This window comes from Symsagittifera roscoffensis, chromosome 7, assembly GCF_963678635.1.
Source record: "Symsagittifera roscoffensis chromosome 7, txSymRosc1.1, whole genome shotgun sequence".
Classification (NCBI taxonomy): domain Eukaryota; kingdom Metazoa; phylum Xenacoelomorpha; order Acoela; family Convolutidae; genus Symsagittifera; species Symsagittifera roscoffensis.
This window is the reverse complement of record NC_087068.1, coordinates 42,383,914-42,406,514: the sequence shown is the minus strand read 5'-3', so window position 1 is coordinate 42,406,514 and position 22,601 is coordinate 42,383,914. Positions and strand designations below refer to the sequence as shown.

Genomic DNA, 22,601 nt, shown 5'->3' with positions numbered 1-22,601 from the left:
ATGGGACAGTTAACGCGAGATATATTTTGCGCTATTTACGCATAAACGGAGATTTAATCCGTCTTAGAAAAGGTTCCAAATTGGTTAAAGGAAGATTTTTGCCATACTTGATTTGTTACTAGGAGCGAAGCGAAATCTATCACTTTGTATTTTATATGGCGTGTGAGTGGATGATTTTTGCAAAAATACTAAGTTAAGAAAAATTTTTTTTATTTTCTACATTTAATTTTTCATGTCATTTTATTTTTTTTAATTTAATTTTTTTTAGTTATTGCTGCTCCATAGACCTTAAGGGGCAGTCGGAACGTTCAGGGCCTCGCCCTGATACGAGCAGTTTTGCTTTTGTTTACTTGCATCCATTGACTTTTTCCAACTCTCTGTTGTCTATGTTAAGTCCAGCACTCATATAAGCGAACGGAATTTCCAAGCAAAAAGTACGCATTGAAAGCTCTAAGTTGTCAAGTTATACCTCGCAAAATCATTGCTGATTGTTTTTTTATACAGGAGAATTTACAAAAGAATAGTTGCTCACTTCGGTTTCCTTTGCTCGCTATTTCCTTGTCTTCGAGAACTCAGCAGGGTGTGCATAGCTCTATATTAACCTGATTTTGCGGTCCCTCTTTCTAAATTTTGATGCAGAAAATGTAACGGGAAATAACTCTGCGTCTAAAATTATGCCGCAATACAACAGTTTTCCAAAATGAATTGTGGCAAGTTAAATAGTCCTTTTAGTTCAATATACGACTCAAACTTAGCAGTTAATTTTTAATATATCAAATTAGTTTATTGTTTGAAATAGTTTAATTTCCAAAAAGTATTCTTGACCAGTTACGAGCAGTGTTGTTTTTATGTTATACCTTTGAAGTTCTTGAATTTTTGAGTTGAGTTAGTACAATTTTATTGAATTAGAGTACTTAAGGTATTGAGCGGCAGCATCTTAATCTGTACAACATTGTTAGTTTGTTTGAAGTTGAAAAGTTGAGAATTGGTTTCGGAATACAAAAAAAATTGCACATAGAAAAAACTAATCAGCTAATTTGATAGGACAACAAAAAATTTAGCGTCAGATAATAACTTAGGAATTTAAATTTCTCAAAAATGCAATTGAAAAAAGCATCTTTTGATGAATATTACGCATTAAAGAACAATGAGCGTTTTCCCTTTATATAGATTGCGTGGTAGTTTTTATGAAAATCTTTTGTTTCTTCATAGTTTTTTTTGAATTTTTGATTATCAATATCAGTTTTCATTTCATTTGCTTTTTGCATACTTTACGCATCAAATTGAATGAGAATATCTTTCCAATAGGGAATCGAGCTTGTTGTTCCGACCATTAAAAATGGAGAGGAACTTTGTATTCGGGTGTGTTTTAGTTTTTTTAGGCAAAATCAGATACCACAAATAATCATTGGACTGGGTCGAGTGATATATCATATTAAAGCTTTTTCAGTCGTGATTCGAACAAAATTTAAAAGTTTTGAAAAAATTTCCCCAAAGTTGAGAAAAACCGGTTAGAAATTTTTGATTTTTGATCTATTTTCGAACTAATATGGCGTAAGCGTGAAGACTTACAAGCTGAATTATGCCTAATTTACGACCTTAAAAGTTAATTATAATCGAAAAAAGTTAATTAGTTTTTGGAATTTTTTTAGCTTCATTTTAGGAATCAAAAACTTAAATCAAAAACTTAAACATAAATTCATAAACTTTCCTCAAAAATTTTTGAGAAAATAATTTTTTTTAAATTTTTTTTGCAGTTTTTCTAGTCATGTTTCTACAAAAATTTTTAAACAATTTGCCTATATTACTATGATTTTTTAATATGCCTAATTTATATTCTTACGTCAGATCTTTTTATCACACGAAGCAGAAAAAAACTACACTAATTTGGAAAAAAAACTTTCTAAACCGTAGTTTTCGAAAGACTATCTATGATCGGAACATTTTGTGCTACTTGCTTTTTTAGAACTTTAGTTAATTTATGGATTTCAGACTTCCCCGCAAAACTGAAAATATTTTACCAATTGTCTCACTTTACTTTGATATATGGCCGGAATGTATGAATGGACTTCTGTGCAAATGCACGTATTATGATCAAATGCATATAATTGTTTTGATCCATCAATTAAGTTAAGTAAGGAGAGGTGGCGTCCCTCATGCTTGAAGGACCGAATGCTTGAAATTTATTTTAGCTTACTTTCAGCCAATCAGAATTGAGCATTCAAAGTCTCAAAGTAAATCGTGAAAATCTCAAAGTAAGAAAATAAATCCAGGCCATTAGTGTTATTTGTGACCGATTAGATAATAAGCAGATGAGTTTTCAAGACTGAAAAATTTTTATGAACTTGAACTCATAAATCTTGATGTTTATATAAATAGTATTGCGGTTGTAACCCCAATTTGTAATATTTTGATTATTTTCCACTGATTTAAACCATTTTCTGTTAATATTGACTTCGATTTTGTGAGAAAGGCATTTAGCCAATAGGAACGCTTAGCGATTTTGATTGGTTGAAACTTTTCAAGCATTCGGTCCTTCAAGCATGAGAACCCTCCCCGTAAGGAGATACATACACAAGAAAAAGGACCAACATACCAGCTGTTCAGCTCCTCACGTTATGCCCCTGCTCAAAAATTACCAGCAAATTTTGACTATTTATTTCTGGGCTGGCTTTGTTCCCTGAACTGCTAACATTAAACACGGATCTTGGTGGGCCTTAAAAAGCCGATTTTTCTATCAATTACCAATTTTGATTTCATCATAAGTTCAGTTCGTTTGTTTTGTTAGAAGGAAAGCAAACTCCACTAGCGAAAATTTTGAAATGGATTTTCGAAATTAGAAGACAAACTACTGTAAGATTTATCATGACAAACTACAGCAAGAGAGTTGATGCTTTGACAGGTCAATAACTTATGACGTCGTTTTTTGATTAGAAAAACCTCAACTACACAACTCTTTATAGACTAAGTGAATCAAATGAAAGGAAAGTGCCTTTTATTTTCTAAGTGCTGTGTTGTTTGTTCAGGTCTCAATGGTGGATGCAATCCCAGGACTGATCAATGCAATCAGGATGATCTACACCATCAGCCAGTTCTACAACACCTCGGAGCGAATGACGTCACTCTTCATCAAAGTGACCAATCAGATGATCACAGGTCAGTCTAGTTCTTGTCACGTGCTCAGTGGTCGGTCAAGTCAACAACATTTTTGTTCAAATTTTTTAAAAAGAAGAAATTCAGATAAAATTTTTTGTTTTATTACATCAGCATCTTTAGTGCCCTATTTGCATGCCCTTATATTGAATTCTGTCGCTTTGCTCTAAATTTAATTTTTTAGCTTTTGTTTTCTTTCGGTTATATTTACGAACTCGTAAATATTTTTTAGCATGTAAGAGTTACATAACAGTCGGAGGAACGGAGACAATTTGGAGCCAAGAAAGGGAAGTTTTGATTAAGAAACTTCAAGTGAGTGTCGACTTAAACGCCGAGTATCAGCGGCAGTTCAAACTCGCCAAGAAACGACTCGAAGAAATGCAGGAAGAGAAAAAATTCGAGTTCTCTGAAATGTATGTTTTCGGGAAATTTGACACCTTCGTGCGACGTGTGAACAAAATCATGGAAATGTTTGAAATCATTAAGAACTTCGAGAATCTAGGCGACGCAAAAATTGAGGGGTTGGAAGCGGCTTCGACTCGAATTCAAGCTATGATTTCGGAAATGAAGGGCAAAAAGTACGACTTTTTGGACGCAAGAAGGCCCGACTTTGACAATGATTTCGAAGAAATGAAACGAAAGACGGGAAAACTGCAGGACGAGATTCGCAAACTCATGTTGGATATTTTTGAGAGAGGTTTACATACACATAACGCATTGAAGATTGCCGAAAAATTTGAGAAGTAAGTTTAATTGATCTATTTTTCTTATAAAAAATAACGCTCAACGTTCCCCAGAAATGTTCTAGTTTTTAAGAGCTACAAGAAAAATTTAAAAAGTTTTGCTAGAAACAAAGTGTCAATATTCACAAAAAAAACCAAGCTGGAAAATATCTCTTTTTTTATTTAACAGCGTGATGCGTAACTAAACAAACATAAATCACGTTTACTTTTTATCAATCCAGCGCTTGTTTGACCTCTTCCCCATTTATTTGACCCTTGATCACCCAAATGTCCCTTTTCAGAGGTATTTCTTTGTAATATTTCTGTTTTTCATAAAACAGTGCTTCGCAGAAACTTGGAAAGCCATCAGCGTAAAATATCTTATGGTTCGTTGTTCAGGTTGAACCTCCCCGACCTCGGAGTCTCCGATGTGTACTACAAGATACTACAACAGTACGGCCGGGAAGTGGAGAATGTGAACAAAATATACACCAAGCAGAAAACAGACCCTCCACTAAACAACAACTACCCTCCAATTGCAGGTAAACAACGAAATTTTGTTCGTTTCAAAATTGAAATGGTATAAATTTTTTAAATGACATATTTAGGTCAATGCGGCAGAAGGGGTAAACCTAACATTTTGTAAGGTGGGATAGTTGGTTACGCCGATTTTCTAAAAATAAAAAAAATTGCTTTCTTTTTTTTAAAGTCGATAAAAACCTGTTCTGAGCACTCCTGAAAGGTAAAAAAAAGCCTAAATAAGTCCCCTCAATACAGTATATAACGGCATTCCAGGCGTTTAGAAGCAGTGTAGTTTTAGTTTGACCAAAAGTTATTAAGTACAGCTATATTACTAACGTAAAAACTCCCACCTAAATCCAGCCTTGGATTCTAGTAACGTACAGTAACCGTATTATTCCGAATTTCGAGAAAGTGACAAGAAAAATTTCGCTTGTAATGGTGTTTTTATTTAGAACAATTCTAAAGCTTTAAATAATCATTTTTGACGGCCATATTCATACCATGGAAAAGATATTGATACTTCGAGCACGAACATCAGAAAATATTGCACCTGTGATTATTTTTAGAAAATTATGGGAGATACAAAATAGCCATTAAGGCCAACTTAGAACAATTATAGAGCGCAAAAAATTCCAGTTATCTATTAAAGAGTAACAATTTCGGCGAATTGATTCGCTCAGCAAATCACTCGAAAATAATGTAAGACGCACTAATTAACTCAAACGAAGTGCTAATTGAAGCAAAATATATCACTGAAATTTTCATTGGGTGATATAAAATTGTTTTTAAAAACTTTAAAAGTCATATCAAATTCAAATTCCTGATTGATGAAAACAGGTATTATGAAAAGTATGGAATTTGCTTTTTTCATATTTTTTATTACTTTTTTGAGACGTTTCGAAAAAATTTTTCACTATTCTCAAATATTTTAATTTTCCTAAAAAAACTGCTTTTTCGATTTTCAAAAAGTGGCACCGATGGAAGACCACATACTCCGCTGTGAGCCTTCACATACGTCTAGTATCTTTTTACCTTTACCGATTTTCTACAGCCTTAGCAATAGTCCATAGGAGAATTTTTGACCCATACTTTCAGATTTTTTCCATTTTTTCAAAAACTACTTTGCCAAATCTGAGATTGTAGATTCAACGGATAAAGCAGGCTATGAAAAAAAGTATGCTCAATTTTTTTCCAAAAAAAGTTATGGACCTCGGAAAAGTCAAAGTTGTGCTTCTTTGACAGTTTTTTCAAACTATATTTTGATTTTTTGTTCGCTTTTTGAAACTGTTTGACTTTTCTCGAAAACTACTCAGCCGAATCTGGTATCAAGGCTTGAATCGAGGCAACAGGTTGTGCCAAGATTTCGTGCAGAAACAGCTTCGCCTTATAATTTGTAATAAAAAGTTTCATCGTTGGGAAAACTCTGATGTCTTAAAAAATTTCACCCTTTCTTATTTTATTCAAGAAACAACAAAGACTTTGGGTGAAGCCCTTTTTTGAAATTATGAAAATCTTCATTTCAACCCCCATCAGTATAATAAGTTCAAGAAATTTTAAACTAGTACATTTAGCTCTTGTTGCCAAGATCTTTTTTTTACCTGAAGTTATTTGAGACTTCTTGAAAGACACTCGGGACATTCGGGCCCTGTCATGAACTCTCTCGATTGTTAACTTTTATTGGAAAATTGCAAAAATTCTGAAAATTTGTAATGAAATAAAACAAAAACTATTTTTAAATAGAATCAGACTGCTACTATTTAGGTAAAGCGCTGAATTTTAAGGTGTCACATATTATTTTGGTTTAAATTTTGAAAAATAAAATCAAAAGTTATCATTTTTTCAGAAGTAAAAAGTTTCATAATAAAACAAACACAAAATGATTCAATTTGCATCAATGAACACAATATTTGGATCAATTGGTGTGCATCAATTCAATACCAAATGTTTTCTGAGCCGGAATGAAACGACTCAATTATTAAGCGGTAATGAAAACTGGAATTTTTGCGCGCATTAACTATCACAGTTTTTGTAACCCCCCCTTACGCTTGACTGATTTTGAAACTATGCGCTTTGAAATTTGATTATTTTTCAATTTAGACTCACTTCGAAATATTTTGTTAAAAGGAAGTCTGTCAAAAATTCAAAATGTTACGTGCTCAAAAAACATGCAAAAAGAAACAATCTTTTTTGGTTTATTTGAATTCAGTGACACGCTTCTCATTTTCTGCTGGCTATATACATTTTTTAGTAAAGGTTTTTAAAATAGTATGTGATCTTGATCTCATAATTTATGCGTAATTTAGGCAAGATCACGTGGTCGCGCATTCTGTTCGAGAGGATCAATGGGCCCATTTGGGAGCTGCAGGAGAAGGCGCCCGCTTTGATGGAGTCGGCGGAAGGGAAGAAGCACATCAAAGTGTACAACAGACTGGCCAAATGTCTGCTGGAGTACGAGATGCTTCACTACACAGCATGGGTCAAACAGGTCAGAAAGTCATTTTTAAACTATTTTTTATTTTAGGTAACTTTAATTTTCTGCAGCATAAATAGATGTTTGTTTAAAACTGTAAATTTCACTATGCTTAATGGAAATATTAGTCTAGATTTTTAATCTAGAGCCTTTTATATTGGAGCTAAAATTTATGATTCGCGTTCAAGCAGGCAGTTTCGCTGAAATATATGGCGTTTGGTTAATTGACATCAAATAGATTTTCAAGCGAGTTACCATTTGTTTGCGCTCAATCATTTTCGCCCATTCGATTCAGGACTTTCAGCTCTTCCTTCAAACGTATTCACATGACGCGCGTAATAACCAGACTGGTATATGGTAGAAAAATAGAAAACTTATAACACTAACTTAAAATTATAACAAGATAAATCATTTATTTCACGTCACAAAAGCTTTAAAATGGGTACATGATTTGTCTAATACTATGAGCCCTTATCAAACAAAACATTGACAATTTTATCAAATATTGTTCACAATTTTGAAAGCATACCAAGTTTTGAGTTATGAAAAAAAGTGTTAACATGCAAAATCAAAGCTACAAAAAACTAAGCAATAGATGAAAGAGTTTGTTGATTGTCGATGACTTCCAATGATTTTTTCACCCTTGTTTTCAATTTTCTATGCGATTGTCATAATTTTTATTATAGTTCAATTTCTTGCGGAGTTAGTATGATTTTTGTTGGTTTCATTTTTTCAGGCGGTCATCAAGATCAAAATGGGTAGTTTTTTAAAGTTTTAAAAAACCTTATCGTCTCAGCTTGAATCTCGTACAAATCAAGTTTTTTCTCCGTTTTTAATTGGTTAAACCGGATTGGCCAATCAGGTTTAAGCTCGTGTAACATGGACTCCTTCATACTCGATGTGGTTTTTCATCTGGCACAGCGAAAGCGGCCAGCAGATACATCCCCATAGACAGTCCGTGCAACATCCCCCCTCAAGGTCATAGCTCTTCCTCATGTTAACTCTCATCCTGTACACGATGAAGATGAAGAGCAGAATGAAAATAAGCATGCAGATGTCAGCGATAGCAACCGCCACGCTCCACGGGTCGTCTTTGATTTGGTCCCCGTCAATTGTCTTGTAGCTTTCCCAGTCAAATTCCGCCTTAGTTCCACTCACTCCAAGCAGGTAGCCGCATAAATGGAATGCGATCCATAGTATGACCGAGGTAATGGCCATACAAGTGAGACCGATTCGGGTGCCGACGTTGTATGAGGTGGCGCATGGACAGAACACGGTGATGCAACACCAGGGGATGTTAGCGAAGCAGCCGCAAATTGAGTTCGCCCACTCTCGAGACATTTTCAACTCTTTTTGGATTGGGTTGCTGTTGTGCTAACTAAAACGCGCAGTTAAATGAAGAATTAGAAAAAAATTGTAAGAAAACTAAAACGCAAATAACTCACGAAACGTGAAATATTTTTGGTTTCAAAGTTATATTTTATTTTTAGATTTCTCAGCGGAACAAAAAATTTAACTAATGATCCTGTTTTCTCCCATGGAGTTGAAATTTTATGAAAAAACGTTAATAAAAAACATAAATTTCAAATTCAAAGAATTTCACGTGATATTTATTTTTCTTTGAAACTCGAATGTTGAAATTATTTTTGAAAAAAAAAACCGATTATTTTTTTCTTCTTTCTTTTATTTCATCATGCTGTTTTTAATTAAAAATAGGAGTGCGAGCCAAGAAAACGCTTTTTCTAATCAAAAATTTCCTCAAAAATTATTTTGCCTGTGGCGTCAAAAGTTGTTGCAGGATGTTTTGAAGAGCTCAGAAAATTATTTTGATCAACCGAAATAAGTCGACAAAAAGTGCAATTTGGAAAAAATTTGGATAAATATTAGGCTTTTTCCGTAAATATGTTCAATCCTAAACTCCGTTTAGTTTTTTTGAGCATTCCGTTTTATGATGTGGTTTAATTTTCAGTTTTAAGATGCGAAACTGCTCTGCTCATATAAATTTTGTTTGTAATGAAAGAAGCATGTTAATGAATTTTGAACCAACAGTACGTTTTTAGGATCTACTTAACAATTGCTCCCCCCCTTTGGTATCTACTTAAAAATTGCCACCCCTATTATTAAAAGCAGTAAATTAGCACTGAGCTTTCTATTGAGAATTAGAATTTTGCCGCATTCTGATCGGTCGAAAATGCGTTTTTTATTAATCTACTTAACAATTTCCCCCCATTCTTAAAAGGGGGGGGGCAATTGTTAAGTAGATCCCATTTTCACTTGGGGTTAAATCACTTTTAGTAGTAGATGATCAATTTCAAATTTTACTCAAATTTTGTTGAAAATCGATGAACGTAGTAAAAGCTCTTATATAGGTCCTGATGATTTTTAGGCAGAGTCTTAAGCTTTTTCGAATTCAAATTTGATTTTTTGCTCTTTGGTTTTCGATGTTTTTAAGATTCCGATCATTTCTTTTGTTAAAAGAAAAGCAAACTCCACTATCAAACAGCAAAATGTGATCGGCCTTCAGTTTCGAAAATGGATTTTAGTTTTTAGATTTCACAGTGGAATAAAATTTTACCTAACGATCCCGTTTCTCAAATTGAAGTAATTCTATCGAAAAAGAATCAATTATAAATTGTTCCTAAAATTCAATGAGCTTTAGGATCATATTTTTTTAATTTTGAATTTCTAAATTTTTAATTTTCTAGAAACGAGTCAGTTTGTTTTCTGTTTTTTTGAGATATTGACTTTTTTGTTCCGACTTTCGATACGAAAGTAACGGAACATTTGTTATTGCAATTGGAAAGAATTATGTAATACCAAAAACTCATTGGTATATTCTTATTGGAATATTTTTTGTTTGAATTTCGATTTTTTCGTTTCTCAAATTTGAATACATTTTTGTTTCTACAAGGTACTGAAAAAGTGTATAGGCTGACGGCGAGTTTAAGAAAAGCCAGACGCAGTCTTCACGTTGTATATTATTCACGTTTTAGCTTTCCAGTGATCCGGTTTTTAAGCGTTTTGAGAGGAGTGAAGACTTGATCCGCCTATGCGATAGGTAAAACCTTATCATGAAGTCAAATGCACCAAACCGTCTGTTTTTAAAATTCAAAACCCTCGATCGAATTTTGAATTTTACTCCAATAGATGTTAAAGTTTTTCTTTTAAAAGACATTTGAACTTATGGTTTTATTATTGGTTTTTTTATTTTTACAAATTAAAGGCTTTTTTGTTTCTATTATAATGCAAAAAAATTTTTTAAGGTTGCAAAATCTTAAGTTCAAGTTGATCAAAATGTAAATGATTTTAACAAAATACTGTCAGTTGAAAAAAAATCGAGACTGCAAAACCTTGACTATGAATAAACAGATGCAATTTTAATTCATCTACTAGATTTTTCTCAAAAATATCCGACATATTCAAATCAGAAAACGATTTTATTTTAAGATTGAAAAAAAATTTCAAGAAATCAACCCAATTTACGTCACTAACCTCATATGAAGAGAATAATTTGAGAAGTCGAAATAGAATTGGTATTTAGAGCCGCACAGTTGCAAAACATAAACTTCAGATAAATCAAAAATTTCAAATCTCGAATCTAAAACCCTCTGGCCGTTTAAACAAACTACGGGGATATTTTGGAAAACTCCAACGGTCTTCCAAAGTTTTCGAGCAAAAGCGTTGTAAATTTTGGGTCTTGTTCAAAGTAGGTGTATTTATTTATATGATTGGGTTTTGAAGGCTGTTTTTGAAAAACTTAACAAAAGGTTCAGTGCAAGCAGCCGATATGTCAAATATCCGAAATGAGAAACTGTCACGAACATCCGAATTTACATTATAACTACCTAATAGCTTGCCCATGTCGGACCAAGTTAACATCCTCCCCCCAAATCCGTTTAGGGGGGAGGATGTTAACTTGGTTCTAAATTTGAATATTCAGCCCATCAGAATAGAGCATTTTACATGCAGCGCTACGTAGATTTAAATTAAAATGAACGCTGGGGCGGAGGATCTTAACTTGGTCTATTTGGGGGGGAGGAGGATGTAAACTTGATCCCCGATGTCTGATCTTTGTCCATAATGTACAATGTAACATCCTAGTTTACATAATAATTTTGTAATATGACAATGTCCTACTTTGATGTCAGATCTTTGCTCTAGTGACGCTGTTTTTCAGATGCTTGCTACAAGGTTCCGTTTTTCGGATGTTGTACGTATCGGATATCTGCACCGTACCCATTAGCGAGGGCAAAAGGCCACCTAGAAGTTAGTAATGTATTTTGATTTTCTGACCGGTTGCTGAAGTCCCCGCGAGATACCCTGATAGTATATTAACCTAGGTACTAGTTTTCTTCTATCGAATTGCATATAAGGATTTCACTTGAATTCTGGCTATAAATTCGGACCCAAACGGTCGTTGTTTTGAAGACTATTTTTGGTATCGATAAGAGACCAGTTTCCAAAATGGATTTGGAATATCAGACTTTGTAATCCAACATGCGAGCAAAATTGAGTTGGAACGTTTTGAAGGCTGGGAATTCTGAATAAGAATAGTACTTGGAAAAACTAAAGGCCATTTTAATTAAGTATCTTGCTCAAATATTAGAAGCAGTAACGTGTCGAAAAACGATTGAGCGTTAAAAATGGGCCAGCAATGGTTTTCTCCAGAACCCATGAAAGTAACCCATGAACATCAAAAAAATTGCAAATCCATAACTGTACTTATTATTTTTTCATGCAAACGCGAAGAAAACTTTAGCATGGAAAAAAGGTAATAGTGTTTTAAAGTTGTTTTTTATCATTCTGCTTATCAACAGCTCATGTCAGAGTGCGGACGTTTCCTGTGGTTTAGTTTTTATTAAAAAGGCCACAAACTTTCCCAATCCTTCGGGTTGGAGTGTTTAGAGAAGAAATTGCTCGAAGGCAAAATAGACGAAACACCGCCAGTGACATTACTCAATCAATATTACGAGTTTTGAAAGAACAGAAACAATTTTGAGCAGATTTTTCTATTTTTTTCTAATTTTTATCCGAGCTCTACAAAAACTCTATAACGCCCTTATATTGGCGAATTTTTCGCCACTTGAAAATGTGCCAAAAAATTGGGTTTTTTTGGCACGCGCTCCACGTCAAAATTAGAGGACAAACAATGATGCTATTCACAGAAAGTCTAAGAGTTGTTAGACTGAAAGTTGATCTCGTAAAATTGTACCAAAAGCGGAAACTTTGAGTTGCCAAGAGATAGCTGTCAACGGGTTCGGTTTCTTGCACTTGGTACTTCATTATGGCATCAAATCAGTTTTTCGTCAAGCAAACTTATTTTTTCTAAAGACGAGTTGGAGTTAATTATTACTCTTTTTGAAAGGAAGAGCGCGTCAAAAACCCATTTTTTGGTTAAAATATTATATAAAACTTCGAAAAACGCATTTTCAAATGCGCATTTTTAAACCCTCTATATCCACAATTGATTTTGTTAGTTTTGAAACACTTAAATGCTTAAGAAAACAACAGATTATTGGAATATTGCTTCCACTACAATATTTATTACGAAGGTTTCTTTTATTTCTTTTTTTTTGTTATTCAATTTTCGAGAGCAATTGTTGTTAAATATGCCTAATTAAACTACGATTTATGCAATTTTATAATATTCTTATCCCACCACGATTAATAAACATCTGCGGTCGGAACGTTCTGTGCTACTTGCTCAGCAACCGACTATCAGTATTTAGTTTTTCAACATTCTCATATAATTCAATGCTAAAACTCAGTCTAAGAAAAAGAAGTTTTTTAAGAATAATTGGACGTAGTGAAGACTTTTATATAAGGGGTGATGATTTTTTATTTTTGTTTTTTTTTCAGAAAAAATATTAAAACTTGAAAACGCTCATGATCTAGGGTTCTTTAACGATTTCTTTTCATATTCAGAATATTTCCTCTGTTAAAAGGAAAGCAAACTCCACTATCCGACAGAAAAATGTGAAAATCACAATAAAGTGATCATTTTCTGGTTTCTCAGCGGAATAAAATTTGTATCTTTTGATCCAATTTACTCGACCCTTGACCCTTGATTCTTTCCTTTTCAATTCAATTCATTTCACAACAGGCCATCATTGCTACTTGATGAGTTGTTTTTCGTGAGCAAAGTACTAAAATTTACACATTTTTTTCTCGACTTTTTATTCGTGTTGTTTGATTGGTCTTCCGATAAGCTCTTAAATGCAGCGTTTCATTTAAAAGATAAAAATTAGCGCAAAGTATCTGCCACATCCTTTTAGTGTGTTTGATTTTAGTTTTATAATTTAAAAAAAAATTTGCTTTTGTGTTATTTTTTCTAATAAAGTCCTTTGTTTATTATTTTTTGTTTGTTTAACGTAGTTATTAACTGTTTTTAATTATTTCAAAGCTTGCTATTCAGATAAACAATTTCTAATTTTTTTTGTATTTTTTGAAGACTTCTATTTAATAATTGTTTCTGCAGGTTGTGGTGTGTTGGCGTATTCTGTTTTGTTTGGTCAAAAGTCTCATACCAGGCTTTTCAACAAACCGCAAATATACAGACAAAACAAGAAGAAACCAACTAAAGTAACAAAAAAATGTTCAATTTTTTTTGCTGTTTTCTTGATTTATGACGTTTTTTTTTTATTAGAGAAAAGTTTTGAAAGAAACTTTAAGCTATATAATTAGAGAAGAATGAAATAAACCAAAGTCCCGGCTTGAGAAAACCCTAAGAACTCCCCGCTTGAGAAAAACCTCCACCGAAATATTTTTTTCTAACAATCAAAAGAAAACGTTTGGGCCAGCCTAATGGAACCTGATCTAAACTACATTTTATGATTGGATAAATTAGATATTTTACCACTGTAAAGTATTTAATATTAACCAATCATGATCCATCTAACTAACAACCCACTTATTTGTAAGTGCTGAAATTACTTGTAATTTCAGCACCAGAGAGATTTGAATTTAACTTAGAAATTAGTTGCCTCTCCAAGAGAACTTCAGCAGCCGCAATAAACCAGTATACCCTAGATCTATTGAGCCTAGCAGAGACTAGTTAAACAACCTGAGACTAGATAGTATAAGAGTAAGATTAGGATCGGTATTAGACTAAGAAGTTGCACGAATCTATCCGGCCGAAAATAAGATAGCGTGACGAGCAGACGGTGTACCCTATCCGAAATTACTGTATGAGTTAACCACGTCGGTTCTAACTCATCTGGTGCGACCATAAGTCTCGAACAAGACCTTAATAGCTTAGAAGTAACCAAAAATAGATTAGAATTTAGACAAAACATTTTCAAAATGTTATACGACGATAATTTAATCGAAATGTCTCTACGACTCAATAGATCAGAGCCAATATTCCGAACGATAATAGAACTACCCGGAATTGGAAGAAGACCTCGAACCAGAGACGACATACGACAAAGTAGAAACTTACCATATAGTTATATGATAGTACGGCAAAAGCCAACACAAACTTTTATATTTAGAATTTTATTAGCAATGAATTTAGATTTTCATTTGCAAACATAAAATCTTGAAGTCAATCTTCATGATCATTTCAGGCGCTAAACAAAATTATTATTATACAATAACGATTGATAAAAAGATCTCAGATCGTTTTCCTAAATTCTGCAGTCTTATATAAAACATGTTTGGAAAATATTTATTGAAAATCAAAACAAAAATTAGTAGCATGACAATAAATTGTTAGTAATCATAAAATCATCAGTTGTCCCAGCTTCATCACCTAAACATAACAGCAATCATAAGCTTACTAATATCATTAAAACACTAAATCTTTTTCTTAAACAAATTTAAACCATTTCAAACTTAAGTTCACTTAATTTTAAAATCAGATCATCAAGGCTTATCCTTGGATCTTAATTAATTTTCTATTTCACTAAATTTAAAACTTGATCATCAAGGCCTATCCTTGGATCCAAAAGAACAATTTTGTTCTCCCCCACCCACTTAGCAAGTGTCTAACGACCTCAAACGTCGATTCACTATCCAACCCTTTCAAAAAACCTAAGACTAATAGAAATTTTTGAACAAAACTAATCATTCAAATTAGGATAAACAGTGAAGAACTTCGGTTATTCATCCTTCACTTGAACCCTCCTCTTACCAGACCCAGGATAGATCTTAGACTTAGTAAGTTTAAAATAGTATCTAACGAACTACTTGCGTTCTAATTATACCTGAACCTTGTGGATCGAACCCGGAATTAGCCCATGTAAAGCAGAGTTCCCAGATGTAAAAATAAAAAGACAAATTATTGATCATTATCTGAAAGATATATGTAATTTAACACAACAATACGGAATCTACACCATAGAATTCAGTACACCAAACCCGAATCACCGCAAATATGTAATTCAAACAGACGATCTTGACTTAGAATTTTCAAAAGTATTCTTAGAATATATAAAAAGCATACAATATCATAACTCACAAAGAGCAAACTCCATATTTACTAATGAAGTTTTTGCAATAATATATAGTTATATTTCAATATTAGAAAACGAAACCCCAATCTCAAATGTCTCACCGAACCGACAGAGACATCCAAACATATAAGGGTACGACATGAAATCACACTATTTTCAACTTTCCTACATATAATTAAAGAAAATTTCACTAAAGATGAAGTTTCACAACATACAAAACACGACTTACAAAAAATTTTGGCATGGTTTATAATAGATTATTTCACACATAATATAGATTTAATTTCGCAAGCGAGAAAAAATTTCAGACCTCAAAATTCAAACGATGATACCGCCATCACAGAACAGTCAGACTACGTTTGGGACCCCGAATGGTCTCATCGTGCATTCATAAATATCCCACAATCAATCTCAAGTCAAGCAATAAGTACAATATCTTATACAAGAAATTATGTAAGAGTAGTACCATTAACCATTGATGCAACACCATTAAACTCCAATACATTTTTACCTGATACGCGAAATAACAGTTTAAATTCGACCGTCATACACAATGAAAACCTTAATGGAACTAGGAATCTTACACAACAAGATATTCAAACACCATCACACTTCATAAATGAAGAAATCGTCCAAACAACAACAACTACACAACAAAGTATTTCACCGATACGTCCAAATTTAACAACACCAAGAAATACAAACATTTCACTAGCACAGGTAACTTTACAATCAACCGTTAAACCTTCGGTTGTTCCAAAATATTCACAAATGGATTATCAAACATATAGACCCATGACAGTACCGTCAAAAACACGCAGAACTTTCACAAGAAACACTTTTGCGGAACACAATTATAATTACGCACATTCATCAAAAACAAACTATCCCCCACAAAAAAAAATAATAATCAGATAAGATCTCAATATTGGGATAACCCAATGGCAAAAACCAACTCAGTAAATTTTCAAACTAACTCACATCCTCCACAGGATCGTAGTGAAAATTACCTATTCTTTCAACAAAATAAAAATAAAAAGCAAGCAGCTCATCATACGGATTATTTATCCTCCGATGATGATTATTTATAACCAGATATAATTGCAGCATATACTCAAGAATATCGCGGACAAGGAGTGCAAAAACCACATGCATATCATAGAATTTTTTCTCCACATCCAACAGATACACGAAATCAACAACCAATGCAAATGCAAAACCCAACTAATACACAATCTTTTCAACCAATTCAGCCACAAAACCCAATGATCACCCACTCGTATCAACCAACTCAAATGCAAAATGAAATACCACTCCCATATTACCTTCAACAACGTGAAATAACAAAAAATCAACTTTCAAATTTTTCACAAATGCCAAATGACAATGAATCCCTACCTTATGGGTGGATCACCAATAACATCAAACAAACCATTAATGGTATTCACAGGAACAGACCCTGAATATTCTGTAGAAGATTATTTAAATGCAGTAACAGCAAATTTAATTTTAAATATAGGACCTGAACCAATTAATACACCACTACATCAAAATTGGATACATCGACGCACAGCGTTGATACAAACAACCTTAGATGGCGCAGCCCAAAAATGGTTTTCAGTATTGCCAATAGAAATAAAATCAAATTGGAAAAGATTTACACAAGAATTTTCAAAAAACTTGACTCCGAAAGAAATAAACAACACCAAAGAGTTTTATGTAATGAAATTCGCAGATTACCAAATGAAACCATCAAACAATTAGCAGTACGTATCGAAACACTAGTTCGAAAAGCATATTCATTGAATACACATGACTACAAAACACAAAGATGACAGAAATTTTAATGATGACCTTAACACCTCAATTAAGGAAAATAGCAATAAAAAAGAGAGCATCTCATCCTTCCTCAATTCGAGAACCCGATCTAGATTTTCGAAAACTAGTAGACAAACTGGAGCAAGCGGAAATCACAATGAAACTTGAAGAAACAGAAAATCTGAAGTTACAATATGTTAATCGAATTGAAACAAATACCACAAATATCAATAACATACAGGAATCAGATACAGACCTCGTTGAAAAAATCACTGAAATACTAAATATTTATGAAAAACATTCAAACTTTAAAAGCAAACCATCTTTCAAAAAATGGTGTAATTATTGCCGACGATACGGACATAGTATTTCTGAATATAGACAAAAACAACAGGAAAACCAAAACAAACCTCAAAAATATAAAGAACCAAATAAATCATTTTATCAATACATGAAGAAAGATCAAAACCTACCAAACAAAAATTTATACAGCAATAACAGCTCGGGAAAACAGCTTCCGAACAATACCAATTACACGAGAAATCAATCACCATATAACTCAAGTTATAGAGGAAGATCACCAGAACGAAGAAATATACAAAATTCTTCACAAAATCATTACAATCGACCAAATAGTCGAAATAACTACTCCAGATCATATTCAAATACAACACAATTTGTTTCCAGATTTAATTTTCAATCAAACACAAGAAATAAATACTACCCAAACAATCAATCACGAAACTCATCATATAATAGAAATAGAAACTATTCAAATAATCGAAATAGAAGTTATTCGAACAACCGAAATCAGAATTACCCGAACAATCGATCAAGAAATAACTCATATAACAGATCAAACTATCACAGATCAAACGATAATTATCAAAACAGATCACGAAACAACTCACAAAATCGACACTCAAGTTATAATAATCGATATAGAAATTATTCTCAATCAGCACATAGAAATAATAACCATTATAATAATTCTAAACATCGCCACAGAAGTAGTACACCCAAACATCAAAGACATATTAATCAAGTACAATCAAATGAAGAAACAACATCAGACCCCCCAGGTATTGACGACACAGGAAATAACGAACTACAACTAAATCAGATAAACTGTGGATCATCAGACACAGAAAGTGATACAGAAAACACTCTCTCCATAAATATGATAGCAGTCGAAAACGACTACGAACCTATTGTATATGAACAACTTTTTTCATCACATATATATGAAAATCAATTAGAACTCCTTCACAATTATTATATTGAACCCATCCATACTACACAAACGGCACAAGAAGCTAACGAAATCAACACTGTAAATAAAACCAATGAAAATGACAAAACAAAATGCTTGAATACAAATCACATCTACCAAAACGTACCAAAACAACAACCCAAAAAAAAAATTTGGACAATACCATTTCTTTTAGAAAGTCCAAGAAACAAAGAATTTCAACCACCAGATCTTGAAATTGATTTTTTAATTGATTCAGGAGCAGAATCAAACATAATTAACATTCCCACATGGAATGAAATCAAAACATTACACCCAAAATTAACGCTTCTTGCAACCTCCAGTAAACTAGCAACAGCACAAGGATCAACATTAGTAAACTATGGAAAAGTTCAATTATTTTTTCTCCCCACAAGAACAATGGAGCAAAATAAAATTTTAAATAAACCATTTAAACAAATATTCCATATCACTGATATTAAACACAATATCATTGGAATACCATTTATCTCTAAATATATACCAACAATCAACATCTTGAATAGTAAAATACTAATCAAAGATAAGTACACAAAAATAAAAAATACAGCCCTAACATTTTTTCAAAGATTAATTAAACAACCACCATTCTTTCCAAAATTTTATCCAATTTATAACCAACAACGAAAACACCTGAAACCACTATCAGGAAACATATATAATTTTTCAATAAAACAAGTTCACCATAATGATAAAAATCAAAATAAACAACAACTCTATATGTCAGACTTTGAATTCAAACCTATCCATAAGTTTTTCAAAATCACAATTTCATCCATAAAATATTTGAAAAATACGAATTCAGATATCATTTCGTTACATGTATACAACAATACACCGTATCAAGTAACATTACCCTTAGGACTTTTAGGATATTGCAAAACCAACGCTACAATATCACCGCATAAATAATATACTCCAATTATTAGATATTTGTCAATCCACAATTCTTAACGAAGAACTATCCATAAATAATATATTAAGTAATGAAAAAAGAAATACAGATTATTTCACAAAAACCCCATATTTCAAACCTACATTCAACATAAATAACTATACAGAGGATTAACAGAAATTTTTAACAATGTTTAACTTCCAACATTCACAAATAACACAAGACGAATTTGATAAGTTAGCCAAACAACTAATAAAATATTCATCAGTCTATGCAACATCCAAATTTGATGTTGGCAAAATTAGTTCATCACTACATCTCCCATTAAAACCTGACGCAGTTTTCAAAAAACAAAGAGCAAGTAAAGTACCAATTCACTTACATGATAAAGTAAACAGATTACTCGATATTTTAGAACAATACAATATTATCTCACCGGTAAACAAAGAAGAACAACCAAAAGGTAACACATTTATCAACCCTGTTATCATCCTAGCAAAAGGAGAATCATTAAAAATAGTTCTAGACGCTAGATACCTTAATTCACTAATAGACGAATCAAAATGCAATTGGCCTATTGAGCCAATACAAGTAATTTTAACAAAAATAAACGGAAAATACTTTACAACCGCAGATATGAATAGTGCATACAATCAAATGCCACTAGATGAACAATCGCGACGCTTAACACAATTTGTTATTGGAAATCAGCAATACGAATTCAACCGCCTATTCTATGGAATATCCATAGGACCAGCAGCATTTTCAGCTTTTATGAGCAAAATTTTTCGACCACCAATACTCAAGAAAAACGCAATCACCTATTTAGACGATGTTTTTATGCAATCACAGGCAAAAGAAGAAATGTTCAATGTTTTAGAACACTTTCACAAAATTCTTCAGAACGAAAATCTGAAGGCCGCCCCCGATAAATCACACTTCTTTTTAACACGAGTTAAATTCTTAGGACACAATATAGAAAGAAAAACAATCACTCCATTAAAATCACGCATTGATGCTATTCAAAAGCTCCAACCACCAACAAACAAAAAGAAAATCCAAGAATTCCTTGGAATGTTAAATTTTTTAAGCAAATACGTCTATAAAATGCAATTATACCTAAGACCATTCTATAATATACTTAGACAACAAAATAATTTTGAATGGAACACAGAACATCAAGCACAATTTGAAGAAATTAAAAAACTCCTAACTGAACAAATTTCGAATACAATTCCAGATCCAAATCAACCATTCTATGCAATGTGCGATGCTTCGAATTTTGGCATCGGCGCAGCATTATTACAATCACACAATGGTACAAACAAAATGAACCTTATATCAGCAAATTCTCGACTATTCACTCAAGCAGAGCTACGACTCTCAACTCTAATGAGAGAATGTACAGCTATAATATATACACTAACAGAATACGAATTTCTGATACTTGGATCAAAACATCCAACAGTTCTATTCACAGATCACAAACCAATCATTTTTCTCTTTACACAAAAATCTAATCCAAATCACCGAGTTTATAGATTTCAACTAATTCTAATGAAATTCCCAAACTTACATATAGTTTGGACAGCAGGAAAGAATCTTGCATTACCAGACACATTAAGTCGAAATACACCACCTGAATTACTTACACGTAAAACTACAGTTGAAATACCCAAAAATATAAAATTTTACCTTGCAGAAAATGAAACATCACCCCGACTAGAATGCAAATATGCAGTAAAAACTGACGTTGAACAATCACAGATAAATAATCTACAACACTTCCCACTTTACTTAGATTGCCAAAATAACCACTACGAAGTTGATCTAGTTGAAAAATCAACTTTCAAACCAATTCCATACTCACAATGGATAAAAAATAACACCCAACAAAAAAAAGTAAAACAACACTCGCATAAAAAATACTTTTTTCCGTTAATTGAAAAAGAAAATCTATCTGATAAAATAAATTTATCAGGACCACAAACAAACGATTCAAAATACACAATAAATCATGTTTTTGACCTCCATGACCCACTTGATACAATTCCTTTATCTAAATTAGAAATTGAAAACATTTTTCTCCCCCCAACAAATAAAATTACAATTAATACCTTGAAACAATATCAAAATCTTGACCCAGTAATTAGACAACTAAAATCATGGCACAAATATAAAACTAAACCCGTAAAGGCAGATACCACAATTTTAGGAAATAAAACACTCCTCCGATATTTTCGAAAATTTAATAATACAACAATTAATGAAAACACAGACCTTCTAGAATACCAATTCAATGAATCTACAGTTCCCTGTCTCCCTTTAAGTATGATTCTCATAGCCTTTAATATTTCACATACACAAAACATTAAAAGACACTCTGGATCAGAGAAAACATATTCAAATTTTATACAAAATTTCTATTTCCCAAATGCACCAATTTGGATAAAAGTACTATGCAATGATTGTATAGTATGTCAGCTAAATAAACCTTATCCAAATCAAAAACAAATAGCACAAAAACAAGATTTTAAAGGACAAAGTTTATACTTTAACCACCGTATTTCATTTGATACAAAAGGACCAATTTCACCATCATCCGAAGGAAACTCCTACATTATGGTAATTGTTGACGCATTTACACATTATGTAGCACTTAACCCAGTACCACATTGTAACGCTTATTACGCTTACACAACACTTTATGAACACTGGATAGCCAAGTTCGGACTACCCGAAATTTTAGTTACAGACAACGGTACAGAATTCATAAATAATGAAATCATCACACTATGTCATTTATATAACATCAAACATAAACCACGTACATCTCATGCACCTTGGACAAACGGCTTAGTCGAAGGTATGAACCATTCACTACAAGAATATCTTAGATGTATCATTAATGGAAATGACACAAGATACACCGAATGGTCAGCAGATGTAAAACTATTTCCCTTAGCATATAATTCACAAATCACGACATCTCTAGGAATGTCACCATATGAAATGGTTTTCAATCAAAAGCCACGCAAATCAATTATGTTTACAGCAAACTCTCATAAAAATGCACAAGGTCATTGTCAACCGAATAAAGACTCAATTTGTTATAACCTACCTTTACACACACATGATGAAGATCATTTTCATCACCCACAAATTCTTAAATTAGCCTCCGGTACACACACCGAATGGATTTTAAACAGAGATAAAAAACACAATGAAATTTACCAAAAAGTAACAAAAAAGTTGTTACAAAGGCAAAACATTA

At 32.6% G+C, this 22,601-nt stretch overlaps 1 protein-coding gene and 1 long non-coding RNA gene across 4 annotated transcripts in view; one reads left to right on the top strand and one right to left on the bottom strand.

Annotated features, from left to right (window-relative positions):
* LOC134851855 (dynein axonemal heavy chain 5-like) overlaps nt 1-22,601 on the top strand; it is a 169,783-nt gene that overhangs the window by 19,000 nt on the left and 128,182 nt on the right. For all 3 annotated transcript variants that reach the window (XM_063868125.1, XM_063868127.1, XM_063868126.1), the window contains 4 exons: nt 3,027-3,156; nt 3,386-3,896; nt 4,275-4,417; nt 6,701-6,882. In XM_063868125.1, coding sequence (XP_063724195.1) covers nt 3,027-3,156; nt 3,386-3,896; nt 4,275-4,417; nt 6,701-6,882 — 966 coding nt within the window. The remainder of the gene's footprint in view (nt 1-3,026; nt 3,157-3,385; nt 3,897-4,274; nt 4,418-6,700; nt 6,883-22,601) is intronic.
* LOC134851859 (uncharacterized) lies at nt 7,236-11,118 on the bottom strand. The gene is made up of 3 exons (XR_010164266.1): nt 11,104-11,118; nt 10,360-10,623; nt 7,236-8,245 (listed from the first exon to the last, which is right to left on the bottom strand). It is a non-coding gene; the product is annotated as an uncharacterized LOC134851859 (long non-coding RNA).